Raw genomic sequence first — 15,575 nt, forward strand, 5'->3', positions numbered from 1 at the left:
CATTTCACACTCATCATCTATATCATATCTCTGACTGTTGTACATCTTGTTAATCCCGTATGAACACCATTGAAATTTTCTTGTAACAGTTGTTATATACAGAACCTTCCAATATGCACACTCTATCTCGAAATAACAAATAATCATCAATACCACATCTAAGGTTCTAAGCCGGAAATCAATTTATGTTGAACTCCTTTTTAACTTATAATTCGCTGACACATTTCTAAATTTCACAACTTCATTATATAAACATTTATTTAACCTCTAATTCATCTATCAACAGTTCATTACGTGATAAGATCAATCACGTATTCATCGCCCAATCAAAATATCCGAAACTTTAATCATTTTCCTCGGATAAGAATCACTTACAGACTTAAAAGTTTTTCAACGATTGAAACTAACCTTGCTTTGCCAAGTTCAAATCTTTATCTGACATTAAACATTTTAAACTCTTATAATCATCAAATATTTCACATAACTCTTTTTATGCAGCTTTAACTGTATAAAATTATAAGATATCTCTATACACTCTTGTATTGAAATACATTTCGAACCATTCATTAACATGAGGATGAAAATCGTAATCTCTTTATTAAACTCAAACTGAACCAGAACTGATATTTCGGTCGACATTGTCTTCGGGCAAAAGAAAACTTCAACAATCAAACTAACTTTAATTTATCACAACATTTCCCAGATAGGATCATTCCGATAGATATAATTCGGTATCAAGTCTTCAAGAATACAAGTTCTTCTTCCAGATTATCCCTCAATTCACACATGCTCATTCAAAATTTATTTCCATACATATGAATAGATTTAGACACATATAACTCAATTATCTTTTCAAAAAAATAATTCAAATTCGACTAAACCACTGAATCAGTCTTTTCGAATGAATCTTTTCTTTTCATTGATAAGGATAACCCAGACATATTATTTCATAGATTTAATATTATTCTTCTATCATTTTCACTTTTATCAATGCTAAACCTTTATGAGAACTAGAAAAGAGTTTATAATGAAGCTATCTCATATATTATTCATCGAAACTCTGAATTATACAGAAATTACCTTAACCAAATAGAAATCATTGTGCCTTAATAAGAACAATGTCTCAACCCTATAAATAGATATTATCCCAACTGTTAATGAAGCATTTGGACACAGAGAAAAATCAAATATGATTTAAATAGCAACCATTGCAGAAACAAAACTTCTATAACTCTGGGGATGGTACCACTATACTCTCACATTTCAAGTCAGAAATTAAAATCATAATAAACATAATCCTTTTTTCCAAATAGTGATCTCTTGCAGATAATCACATGGAATCATAAGAAAACCAGAATAGCGAAATTTCAGCATATGGAGTCACATAAGATATCTAAGAAAAAAAATTACAACCTATATAGAATGATATAAAATTCCAATGATATCCTAGAAAATGTCCAGAAAGAACGATGTCATTCTTAAATACTGAAATCCACAGTAACAAAAGCAATATAATCTTCGCATATATTCAACAGAACAATAACCAGTAGAAATAGAATATTGATCTCATTCAGATTTTACCATCGACTTTCGTATCCACACAATGAAACAAATTATCAGTGAAAGAGATAACAATGTCAAACATAACCCAAACAAATCAACCATGCTTTCATCTATCAGTACATTTAGTTAGCGTTCTCACACGATAAGAATTTTCTTTTTTTTTTAATTGAAAAAATCACATATACTTCTGAAGATAAATGTACACACAGAATACCCAAAAAGAATCATAGTAATTGCCCGACTATAACCATTGTACTCAACTATCAACACAATTCAATCATTATTCCACTGTCTAATTTTTTTATTAGAAAATTTTCACATTATCCCATCTCTAAAAGAAATCAATTCAGGAAAAACTTTCAATTAATACTAATAACATACCTGAATACGCCATTTAGTCGGAATTAACTTCTTATTTTCCACTGACTCTACATAATCTGAATAGTCTTCAGAACTATCCAATATCTCTTTTCTGACCACATTACTAATCTTTCAAACACGGACTTCTATAACTCTACACTTGTGAGCTTATTCAATCAAAATCTTACAGATTTCATTATAACCTTTCACTAATAAGGGGGTGAGGATGGTAAAGCCTCAAATTTAACTTACACATACATGCACATAACATATATTATCACAAATAACCAATTCATTTTTAAAATTCACATTCTCAAAACATTTAATAAACTTTTACTTTTAATCAATTTTTTTTCTTAACACTTTGTTCATATGTCAACTCAAATCACTAATTCACAACTAGAGCATTTCAGATACAATCATAACTCAAATATCATATCTCATATGCTCATATAATTACAACATTTATCAATAACAATTTGTCATACAGTTTGATCATTATCTTTATGAGTCTTACCTCATCACCAACACATTTCTACTCAAATATTTCAGTATTTACTTCTGTACTATCAGGATTAGCTCAGTTGGAAATTTTATCTATCTCATCAAAACAAAATTTCGTCAGAGTTGGAAGATATCACACCATCGCAGATTAAATATGGCATGTATAGCTAGACTCACATACGCTATGGTAGTCCTACAACCGACTAAACCATAGCTCTGATACCAAATAAAATGTAACACCCCTAACCCGTATCCGTCACCAGATTAGGGTTACGAGGCATTACCGAACAAGACGCAGTTTAGCACAATCATTTATCTCTTTTCATACACCAAAGAATAACGATACATTTATAACATTATCAAACTTGAATATCCCCAATTTACTTATTTTAAATTCAAATATATAAAATGATAATTACAATTCAAATCAATCATACCTTACTAAGCATGTATCACAAATAAACACATTTCAAAATTCAAACTAATTCAATTTAAACATACATCAAAGCTCAATCGAACATATTCTATAATTAACAAATTTTAACCAAACTTGTATACATCAGAGTCATGTTAAATTATATAATACTTTCAATATTCGATTTCCCTAAATCCATCGTATTAATGACATTTTCATAATTAAATCATATTCAAGCATATATCTTCACTTTTCATATATAGAAAATATGTCCGTACATAATTTCACTATTTAAATATCAAACATTGCATTTCATAACTTCTGTATATGTACATAATGAAACCAATATGTATACAACTTAATGTCCAATCACATTTACAACATTAGTAACATTATATTATGGTCGTACATACCTTTGATGTCATTATATTATACACATATGACCATTTCAATGAAATCATTCAATCATAAACTATATACGCTCAATACAAATCAACTTATCATTTAATCGACTAATCCAATCAATTTATAAAAGCTAAATTCAAACTTGTATTGCTCACTTAACTATCATTACCCGAATTTGTATGTATCTTATTCATAAATTTTAAATCTACCTTGAAATCATTTATATATATCATTTAAAAGACCAAAAACATGCATATTTATCTATTACAAGTTTGCGCATATGAATGCACCATTTTAGCCATATCAAAAAAAAAATCCATACAATTCATATCATTTTACAAAAATAAAATCGAATATTAAGTCCACTTGCATGAGCAAATCATACCTTTATTAAATACTCCACATTCCTAATTTATTTCATAACAAATTGACATCCATAAATAACCTCATAATTTGTACAAGATTTAGCCATTAAATCATAAGTCAAAATATGTCATTTCCGGGATCACTTAATTACTAAATTACATAACAATACCTTAACAAAGCATATCAAACAATATTCACATATATTTACTTATAAATAAACCATAGCCGAAACACTAAGACTAAAACCAAACATATCACACATATCATATATATATATAACACATAACCAAGATTAATTAAGCTTGAATATCATTTACCTTTATTACCGAAGCACATGTCTAAAACACCATAATATATATATACACACCATGGCCAATTCAGATATTAACATATTATACCAAACTCACTTCACTTATATGCTTTAACTAAGCTCACCTATGCCGAATTATTTACCACATTCTTAACAAAACATATCAAACATAATTCACATAAATAAATATGCCATAGCTGAAATACCAAAATCAACATATCTATCACTTGATCAAAAGTATAAAAACCATGCTTAACAAAATAAATGAGCCATTTTTGCATGGCTCATATTTACATACCCAAAAAATCAAACATATTAACTAGACTATACATGCCATAAGTTTAAATTCAAACTTAGTAAAATATCGAAAATACTTGATAGTGTGATAGACTTCTCTGACGATTCCCGTGCTCTTAACCAACTTCCAAATCTATAAAATTGAAAGCGATTACACACAGCAAGCTATTAAAGCTTAGTAAGCCATAAGCAAATAAACATTTAATCATTTACATAAATTAAGCTAGACAATTAGTAATAAATCATTATAATTTCACATATAATTCAATTTATCAATTTATATATATCAAAACTTATATAATTTGTAATAACTTCCCTCTTTACCGAATAATCAATTGAACATTAATATATCCAATCATCACTTTCCTCAATGCACATATACATCAAAGGCTGAATACATATATATTCAAATATGCAATCACATAATTCATATTTCACATAACTTAATATCATCAATTCAAGTATACAACTTACCTTATTTTCAAATAGGTAATCAACGATCACATACCTGGTCACTTAACCTGATTTATACATTCGTACACAACTTATCTTTGCCCGTTGAACCATTCAGAATTGAAAAGGATACTCGGATAGTCGAAAGACTCGTACAATGCCAACGTCCCAGACGTGGTCTTACATGTAATCACATATCAATGCCACTGTCCCAGACAGGGTCTTACACGAATCAAATATGATGCCAATGTCCCAGACATGGTCTTACATGTAAACACAAGTCGATGCCAACGTCCCAAACGTGGTCTTACACGATAACACATATTAGAAATCCTATGTCATGTGTATCCTATCTATTCCTAAGGTTCGTACGGGCTCTTGGACAACGTATCTCGATCGAATCAAACACGAAATAAAACTTCCTGGCTTATCACACATTCGACCAATACACATATATATCCACAAAATTCAATTCAAGAAATAACATATATATATTTGCAAATTCAACAACATTTATATGCTAATAGACTTACCTCGGATGTCGTCGACTGTTAAATCGGCTACTCGACCACTTTTGTATTTCCCCGATCCAAATTCGATTTCTTTAATTCTTGATCTAAGTATATTCAAATTAAGTTTATTTAAACATCATTCTATTCAATTTAACCTAAAAACACATAAATAGGAAAATTACAATTTTTCCCCTAACATTTCACACTTTTTACAATTTAGTCCTTTTTGCTCAAAACTCAAAATACACAAAATTTGACTTCACTCCTTAAGGGCCGAATATTCCTAGTGTCCATACAAGCCCACATATTTCATTTATTTCACATATTTCATTTATTTCACATTTTAGTCCCTCAAAAATTTATTTTTACAATTAAACCCTAATTACTCAAATTCATCAAAAATTCAAAGACAAAACATGTTAATCTTTCACATATCTTTCATATTCCATCATCAACTATCACAAAGCTCAAGCATTCATCAATGGCATTTCTCAAAATCATCAACAATTCACAAAATTAAGATATGGGCTTTGAAGTATTTAAAGCAATGATCTCAAAAACGTAAAAATTATCAAAAACCGAACAAAAACCAACCTTGAATTAAGCTTCAAAATGGCCGAATGTTTCAAGCTTTCAAACCTTGTTTTTCTTTTCTACATTCGGTGAAGAAAGATGAACATAAAATGGTGGCTTTTAATGTTTTGTTTTATTATAACATATATTATTATATTATTATTATTTTAACTTTTATTTTATATATATAAAAATCACATATCATCATTATGCCATCCACTACCTATTACTATTGGCTAAATTACAACATAAGGCCTCAAACTTATAAAGACAACAACAATTAGGCACTTTCTTAATTAACCATCAAATTTTCATTTTACGCGATTAAGCCCTTTTTTTCAAATTAAGCACACAAACATAAAATTAATTCACGAAAATTTCACATATGTAAATTCACACATAATTAACACAGAAAATAATATTAAAATATTTTTTAGACTCGATTTTGTGGTCCCAAAACCACTGTTCCGATTAGGGTCAAAATCGGGCTGTTACAAGTACGCCTTCTAATAGTCTCCTGCACACTTACAAAGTTCATTAGCTCACCCTTAGGCCTCATTTGACCCCTAAAGTTAATAAAAGTCTCAATTTGTACATTTTATTAACTTTAAGGAACCTTATAAAACCATAATTAAAACCTAACGAAAATATTTGCTTTCAAGCTCATAAAGTGCAAAAATTAGTTTAATCTGCTATATCAGATTACGATAAATCATGTACAAAATACTTTCTCATATTTTAATGTGCATTTAGTATTGTTCTAATAAGTTGTCACAATACTTTAATTATAAAGGAGAGGGAACCACTTACACCCATATAAAACTACAGTAGTTTTACATCCTTTCATAGCTTTTTGTATGATTAATATTTTAATGATCTAACATTGAATTTATGAATATAATTTTACTTGTCATGTATTTAAATTTTCTCACCGATCCGATATATTTGTCATATTAATCTAAAATATATATATCTAATGGTTGAATAATTTTTACATAAAATAAATAGTTAGAAATTTTTAGTTTACATCAAATTTGACATGCATGATCTATAAGAATAAAATATTAAATCTAATGGAATTAGACCATTAAAATATTATTTGCACAAAAAATACGAAATGGTGTAAAACTATTTTTTATTTTATATTTACACTGGTGTAATTGGATCCCTCCCTAATTATAAATATTTAGTTGTTTTGATAGTGTTTATTATTATTTTTTAGGGGATTTTGCAAAATTGGGATCAGTTTATAACAATTTCTTTGTGTTAACACATTCTTTTAATTATGTAATTCTCCAACTACATCGTGTATATATATATATAATATAACAAGCTAAAAAAGTATATAATGATGACAATTGACGCAATATTAACTTTTTAAAATACTTAAAATTGAAAAAATATATATTTTGAAAAATCTTATGAAGACAATGTTAAACAAAATTTAGAAATAAAATCTTTATAAAAAAATCAAAGAATGTTGTATACAAAAAAAACTTTTATAAATATTAAAAGCTAAAAATTGTATTGTTATACCAATATAGTAGACACATGGCATGTTTAAAAGGCTATAGGTGGGTATCTGAAGATGATTCCTCACCTTTCATTCGTCAAGACATCCTTAGTTAATCTGACCTCCCAGATCAGCCAACCATCGTGGAACTACCTGTGGACAGATGAGATATCCTCCCCTCATGTGATCACTCGCTTACTATGGTCATGCTATCCGCTTTTTAGTGTGAACACTCTTCCAAGTGTGAATACTCTCTTCATGGACCATTGGGGTTCACTTAAGCGTAACAACCTCATATTGCTTAAAGGAATAACAGAATGGACTCCACTATGCACATCCTTCACATTCTCTATGATGACAACTGCCTTACCATGTCATGCAAGTAGACAAGAGAAACTCTTCTATAAATAGCCTCCCAAGTGATGAGAAAAGGTTCATTCTCCCCTTAATCAATCCTTGAGCACTACTCTCCATAACCAAGCTTCCTTAACCCTCACAATCTTCTCCCTATCTTCTTATCTTTCTCCAGCTTTCCACATCTTAAAGTAAACCGACCTTTTTTAGACCACCACAACATCCTCCTTATCTTACCCTTTATTTTATTTTGTATCAACATGTTTATTGTACAAAAAGTAAAAAAAAAGCTCATAAAAACAAATTAGTTATAAATATGTTATTTAAAGGTTTTAGTTAAAAATAAAAAAATTTAATACAAATAATTTAATGATAAATGAGATATTTAATTTAAAAAATATTGCAATGAACAAATTAAAAAGCGAAAAATAATGATAAAATATGAAATAACTAATTAAACTTTTTTTTTCAAATTAAGGTATCTTTATTTTCATTTTTCCTATTAAAAATATTTTTAAAAAAATTCACTATATTTTTAAAATATTATATTCAAAAGTCATAATTACACTAAATTTTTATGGATAATATCTTTATTTTTTTAATACTTAATTTATTAATGTTTTTTATTAGAAGAAATGTTTAAAATGCTCATTATCAAATAATTTTAAAAATAAGAAAAAAGGAATTGAGACACTTGTAAGGAGGGTAAAGAGGAAATAGACGAGAAGGAAGGATGAAACAAAGAAACATGAAGGAAAGACTGAAGAGTGAAATTTGTTTTGAAAAGTCCACAAGATTTAAAGCATTGGCTACAACCTTGGTGTCCTTTTTCCTGCCCACTCCACTAGTTTTCTAAAGCTCAATATTTTTATTATAATAAATACTTGCTTCAGCCTTCAAGGCTCTAAACCTAAAAAAGGAAGTGAAGACTGAAAGAGAGTTGGAAAGAAAGATCAACCCCCCTCAAACCCACCCTCTTTCTCTTTGCTTTCTAACTCTTTTTCTTTTTCATCCAACCTTTTCTTTTTAATGGCTACCCATTCAAACTCCTCTCTTCTTTTGCAACTTGTTTAACACTACTTCCTCCACTCCACAGTTCCCCCCTTTTCTCCCTCTCCTTTTCACTCAAACTGCCAGTCCACAACTTCCCAAGATAAGATTCTTCCCCTCCTCTGCTAGATTTCTGGGATTCTCTCTAAGGTACCCTTTTAGCTTCTTTTTCTTTAACTGTCCCTTTAATTTTTAGTATAGATTTCAAGTCACTGCATTCTATTTACTAATTGTTATGGTATAATTTCAAATGAAATGAAATTTAGATAATTCAGTGATAAAGTATACCATCAAACAATACAAAGGTCTTTAAATACAAATCTCTATAAAAATGGCAGGGTTCTTCTGTTAGAGCCTCTACACGTTGTACTGATATAATTATGTCACGGGTTAAAAAAAGAAACAAAGACCCATATGGAGTCTTCCCTTTTTCAGTCAATGAAAGCGGTGGTGCCAACTTGTGCTCAAACTCCAAAGAAAAAGAAAATGTCTCTACTTTAGGAAACACCCTATTTGAACAACAATTTTATACATATTACTACTAAATGAGCAGCTTCCATCATCCTTCATAAACATTTCCAATGATTAATGTAGTTTTTTTTAAATCTCCAATTCGGATTACTTTCATCTTAGGAGAAAAAAAAACTAATTTTGTGGTAATATTGGCCTTTTCATCCGTAAATATCTTCCATTTTTTTGTGGTTGGGCTGACTCTAATGATGTGACAGTGACATATGTATCGAGCATTCGATTACCATAAAAGTTGTATTATTTCCTTCATCTTTCTTTTTCTCTTTCACATGTTACTTCTTGGATGCTAAAAGGAGTAGAGAAAGCGTCATTAGGTCTCATATATATTTTCCAAAAGCCACATCGTACGACAAATTTAAAAGTCAAACCAGGGCGAACTCTTTCCTAAAGTAAGTTCAATGTGAAATTTTGTTTAAGGAACATTAAAATGTATCGAGTATTGGTGAATTTCTTTAAGATATATACAATTTATTTTTACAATTAAACTTATCATAGCTAAATGTAATTAATTGTGAACTACCCTTCATTTGATATTTTTATATATTAGCAAGCAAGTATTCTACTTCTGGAATTGTTGGTCTGATTCTGATTTTGTTCATGTGGAGAAAGGTGATGGGCGATGTTGCATCAATATTGAGCGGTTAAAGTCCAGAAGCTCTATAGGTGAATCAAGCTTGGCTTGGCATTTGCGATTTGAGTTATTTTGAAGATATATATTTTAAGGGTGCTGGGGGTCGCTGTTGATTCATGGAACCATCATCATCTGCTCCGTTTAAAAGGGCTCGACCTCCTGGTAATCGAAACCAAGTACCTTCATGCTTAGTCGACGGTTGCACTGCAGACCTCAGCCAATGCAGGGACTACCATCGACGCCATAAAGTATGTGAAGTCCACTCTAAAACCCCAAAAGTTATTATAAGGGGTCAAGAACAACGGTTTTGCCAGCAATGCAGCAGGTAATTAAATAATTGCAACAGCTTTAATGCTTGTGTTTTGATGTCTGATGTGTAATACCATTGGTGGATTGCAAGAGAAATGGAAATCAATTTCATAAAGTGCTCTTATCCTGCCTGCCCCTTGTGTTCAATTCTTTTTTTGTTGCATTTCATAATGATAAGTGATTAGTTTATGGTGAATGAAGGTTTCATTGTTTGGCGGAGTTTGATGAAGGAAAACGAAGTTGCAGGAAGCGTCTCGATGGACATAACCGAAGACGGAGAAAACCTCAACCTCAACCTCAACCTCATTCTCTATCTGTAAATCCAGGAAGATGTCTTTCCAATCTCCAAGGTTTGTCTGGATTTTGTAATGTTCAAATAAGAATCTTGTTTTCACCTTCTTATTCCTATGTACATGTAGTAGCTTTGCTTGTTCTGATATAAATTAATGAGACTCTGCTGCAGGTTCTAGACATTTACCGTCCAGTAGTCCCCAAATATTTGCCACTACTGCCATAACCTCTTCTTGGTTGGGAACTGCCAAAATGGAACCTGATATAGGCTCGGAATCCAGCCGAAATGGTTTCTTCCGTGGATCCTTTCCACACAGCTACAAAAGGGAAGAACAGTTGTCATTATTACAAACCAATCATTCATCACTCCATGGAGTTTCTGTTTATCAGTTACCTTTATTAAGCAATGGTGTAGGCAGCAGCCAAAAAATGTTCTCAAATGCGATCGACTCCGATCGTGCTCTCTCTCTTCTGTCATCACAGCCGGCTGAGACTCGGGAGATTGGTTTGAAACCCATGGTGCTATCTGGTCCAACTTCATCACTGATCCCAAACATGCAGTATAATGGTGTAGCAATGGAGGGTGAGCATGTTTTGGCCACTGACGGCAATGATAACACCAACATCTATGGACAAGAAATGTTTGGATCTGCAAATGGTACTTCGCAGAGACTATCCTTCTCATAGGAGTAATATGCGCCATTTTCCATCCGTGTAGCTTGAAATTGGTGGGGTCAAGTAATGCTTTTGATATTCAGAGCCTTTTTAAGCAATGGCTAATATATTTATGTAGTTTTGAAACCAGAGAGTAGTTTGGGTTTAAGATTATCCGGTGGAGTTCATCCATTCCACTCTTCGTAGTAATAATAATTGAATTAGAATCAAATGTTGCAATGAGTAGCCTAACAACAACACAATTGCTGAGCTCAGGTCGTGGCATATTCTTTAGCAAGTGATATATGATATCAAGATGCCACCACCTACGGCTCTAAACATAACTTTTATATAAATTAGTGTTGGATTTGCCTCAAATATAAATACTATAAAATCAGTAAAGAATAAATACTAATGCATTAATCAATCCACCATATCTTATAAACAACTCAACTTATAAAATGGAATGTCATATGGGGAAGTAAATTGTCCAGCATGGCATAGCCACCGATCTTGAACAAATTGTGCTAAACTCAAACAGGAGGAACAAGGTCGTCAGCTTAATCAAATTCGAATGAGAGCTAGGCATCAAAGTTGAAAGCCCCAATATAATAGGCGAAGAATAGATCCATTTATCCAATTCCCTGCTCTGTCTGGGATGAATAAATTTGATTCTGATGGACGGGGTTTTCATGTTTATCATCAAAGCAACAAATTCAAATTTTTTATATATTTTCAGTAAATTATATCATACATAAATGCTATTTTCTATTGGTTTCTTCACTCAATTATTGGTTCATTCTCGGAATTAGATGATGGAAAGGCACAACGCTCTCTCTATATATGGGGCAGTTAAGTCATCCTTTCATCACCACTCAGCTTCTTCTGGTTGGTGTTATTAGATAACTGAAATGGAGGCAACTCGAAAGAGGGGGTTCTCCAAAGGCAAGCTAGCCAAGTCTTTGTCTCGAGTCACGAAGGTGGTGGTTCCTTGCCCACCACCATCCATTCCAAGGGTGTCTAAGTATTCCTACGCTGCTATTTCCAAGCACCAGCCAAGTCGTTTTCGTGAACACAAGAGTGTTGCAGATCTTCCATCATCCATGCCCAAGGATTCTACAGCTAGTTACCACAACAGCTTGCCATTTGACGCTTTGGGCGACGAAAATGTGGACTCCAAGGCCACAAGCTTTATTTCTAATGTGCGGGAAGGTTTTAAGCTTGACAGGAACTGACCTTTACAACATCAATCTCTCATAAGCCACAATGTTGTGCGGAAGCGTGTAAAAGAGTAAAATTATTGTACTAAAAAATCACACTAAGTTCAATTCCCAGGAAAGAGAGGTGGATCACAAGGATCGCTTAAGTACCAGGTCTTTCCTAGCCAGAATATCCCTCAATCGTAATTTAATAGCACAATAAATCACTACAATCACACACACAATTCATGCAGAATAATACAATAAAGAACACAAGAATTTAACGAGGTTCAGCAAATTTTGCCTACGTCCTCGGGCACTACCAAATATATTTCACTCCAAAATACAAGTGAGAATTTACAAAGAGAGAGAGAGAAAACAATGCCTTAAGTAGAGAATGGCAAGTTTGAGATACAGAATGAGAGATGGTTATGCCTATTTATAGTTGAGGTTCAGGGATCAACTTGCAAAGTCACTTTACAATTTAGGGACCATATATTGCAAATATCTCAGATTTTATTATGCCAATATCTCGATACCCATATCTTTGACTTTCCAATATTTGATACCCATATCTTTGACTTTCCAATATTTGATACCCATATCTTTGACTTTCCATTATTTGATACCCATATCTTTGATTTTCCATAAATATGGATAATTCCCAATAATCTCCACCTTGAAGATTTGATTCGAGTAATCTTATCTTCACACAATTCTCTCTGCCTTTGTCAACAACACTTGATAGTGCCTTCTTCAACTGTTAAACATGCAGAATATTGATCAAGTTCAAACAATGTTCGAACTTGATTGTTGTTACCACCTTGGTCATCATATCTGCGGGATTATCTGCAGTCTTAATCTTCTGAAGGTGAATTTTCCCCTCATCAATAATTTCCCGCACAAAGTGGAAACGTACATCGATATGCTTTGTACGTGCATGATAGACTTGATTCTTTGCTAAATGAATAGCACTTTGACTATCACAATACACATTAATATGCTCCTGGACCAATCCCAAGGTTTTAACCATACCTTGTAACCAAATAGCTTCCTTTACAGCCTCTGTTACAGCCATGTATTCAGCTTCTGTGGTTGACAACGCAACTGTAGACTGCAGTGTAGACTTCCAACTTATTGGTCCTCCAGCAAGAGTAAACACATAACCAGTGGTTGATCTTCGTTTGTCCAAATCACCGGCATAATCAGAATCAACGTACCCAACAACACCTTTACCAAGTGTAGTATCCTGCTTGAACAGTAATCCAATATCCATGGTCTTATGAATATACCGTAGAATCCATTTCACAGCTTGCCAATGTCCTTTTCCAGGATTATGCATATACCTGCTCACTATACTAACTGCCTGTGAAATGTCGGGTCTTGTACACACCATTGCATACATCAAGCTACCCACTGCATTGGAATACGGAACTTGCAACATGTATTCTCGTTCCGTATTCGTCGAAGGAGATAGTTGTGTAGAAAGCTTGAAATGAGAAGCCAACGGGGTACTTACAGGTTTTGTCTGCTCGTTCATGCCAAACTGCTGTAGTACCTTTTTCAAATACTGCTTCTGAGACAAGCTAACTCTATCATGAGCTCTATCTCTCCATATTTCCATGCCGAGAATCTTTTTAGCTTCTCCTAGATCTTTCATCTCAAACTCGAGATTGAGTTGAGTCTTCAATCTTTCAATCTCAACTTTGCTCTTAGATGCTATTAGCATATCATCAACATATAAGAGCAAGTATATGAAAGTTCTTTCTTGTAGCTTCTGAAAATACACGCAATGATCAAATTTACTTCTTGTGTACCTTTGCCCTTTCATGAACTGATCAAATCGCTTGTACCACTGCCTCGGAGATTGCTTCAATCCATAAAGCGACTTTGTCAGTTTGCAAACCCAATTTTCTTTTCCAGCAACCTTGAATCCATCTGGCTGAGTCATATAGATTTCCTCTTCCAAATCACCGTGTAAAAACGCGGTCTTCACATCAAGCTGAACTAGTTCAAGATCATATTGCGCAACCAAGGCTAGCAAAATCTGAATAGACGAATGCTTCACAACTGGAGAAAACACTTCATTGTAGTCTATTCCTTCTTTCTGAGCGTAACCCTTTGCTACTAATCTAGCCTTGTATCGAATTTCATTTTTATCAGGAAATCCTTCCTTCTTTGCATATACCCATTTGCATCCAATTGCCTTCTTTCCCTTGGGTAGTGTCACCAACTCCCAGGTCTTATTTTTATGAAGAGACTGCATTTCTTCATTCATTTCTTGCTTCCACTTTACACCATCAGGGTTACTTATTACTTCTGTGTAAGTAGAAGGAACATCATCATCTGTAATTGGAAGTGCATAGGCCACTATATCATCAAAGCGAGCAGGCATACGAATCTCTCTTCTTGGCCTTCTATATGCAATTGAATCATGTTGTTGTAGAAGTTCTTGGGTCGAAACTTCATCATTTGTTCCTTCAATATTAGCTGGATCATCATTAACCTTTTCAAGCTCCACCTGCTGCAAAGTGCCACTGGTTGTGTTATCCTTTTGTGAATCATTGTTCTTCATCATGGTTGATTCATCAAAAGTCACATCTCTACTGAAAATTATTTTCCTTGTATCAGGACACCAGAGACGGTATCCTTTTACTCCACCAGTTATACCCATGAATAATGCTTTCTTTACTTTTGGGTCTAACTTAGATTCTTTTACATGATAATATGCAGTGGAACCAAAAATATGTAAAGAATCATAATCAATAGCAGGTTTACCAGCCCACCTCTCCATAGGAGTTTTTCCATTTATTGCAGCTGATGGCAACCGATTAATTAGATGGCACGCATATGTAACTGCCTCAGCCCAAAATTCTTTGCCCAATCCAGCATTGGACAACATACATCGAACTTTCTCCAGTATAGTCCGATTCATACGTTCTGCCACCCCATTCTGTTGTGGTGTATCTCGAACAATGAAGTGTCGTACAATACCTTCATCGTGACATACTTGTAGAAATGGATCATTCTTGTACTCAGTACCATTGTCTGATCGAAGTCGTTTGACTTTTCGACCAGCCTGGGTCTCCACCATCTTCTTCCATTTTAGAAATACATCTAAAACTTCATTTTTCCTTTTCATTAGATACACCCATACTTTTCTTGAATAATCATCAACAAAAGTAACAAAATAGTGCATACCTCCCAAAGAAGCCACTTTAGTAGGTCCCCACACATCACTGTGAACGTAGTCCAGAATTTCTTTTGTATTGAGAATTGCTGAAC

General features: G+C 32.8%; 1 protein-coding gene across 4 annotated transcripts; it reads left to right on the forward strand.

The window, feature by feature from the left end:
• Window positions 1-8,297: 8,297 nt before the first annotated feature.
• Window positions 8,298-11,323, forward strand: LOC107921105 (squamosa promoter-binding-like protein 13A). Of its 4 annotated transcripts, none has more exons than XM_016850976.2 (5): window positions 8,451-8,825; window positions 9,500-9,595; window positions 9,812-10,162; window positions 10,348-10,496; window positions 10,610-11,323. In XM_016850976.2, the coding sequence occupies exons 3-5, from the start codon at window positions 9,954-9,956 to the stop codon at window positions 11,122-11,124; spliced, it is 873 nt and encodes a 290-aa protein (XP_016706465.1). In that variant the 5' UTR covers window positions 8,451-8,825; window positions 9,500-9,595; window positions 9,812-9,953; the 3' UTR covers window positions 11,125-11,323.
• The last annotated feature ends 4,252 nt before the right edge of the window (window positions 11,324-15,575 follow it).

Source organism: Gossypium hirsutum, chromosome D01, assembly GCF_007990345.1.
Source record: "Gossypium hirsutum isolate 1008001.06 chromosome D01, Gossypium_hirsutum_v2.1, whole genome shotgun sequence".
In the NCBI taxonomy this organism is placed as follows: Eukaryota; Viridiplantae; Streptophyta; class Magnoliopsida; order Malvales; family Malvaceae; genus Gossypium; species Gossypium hirsutum.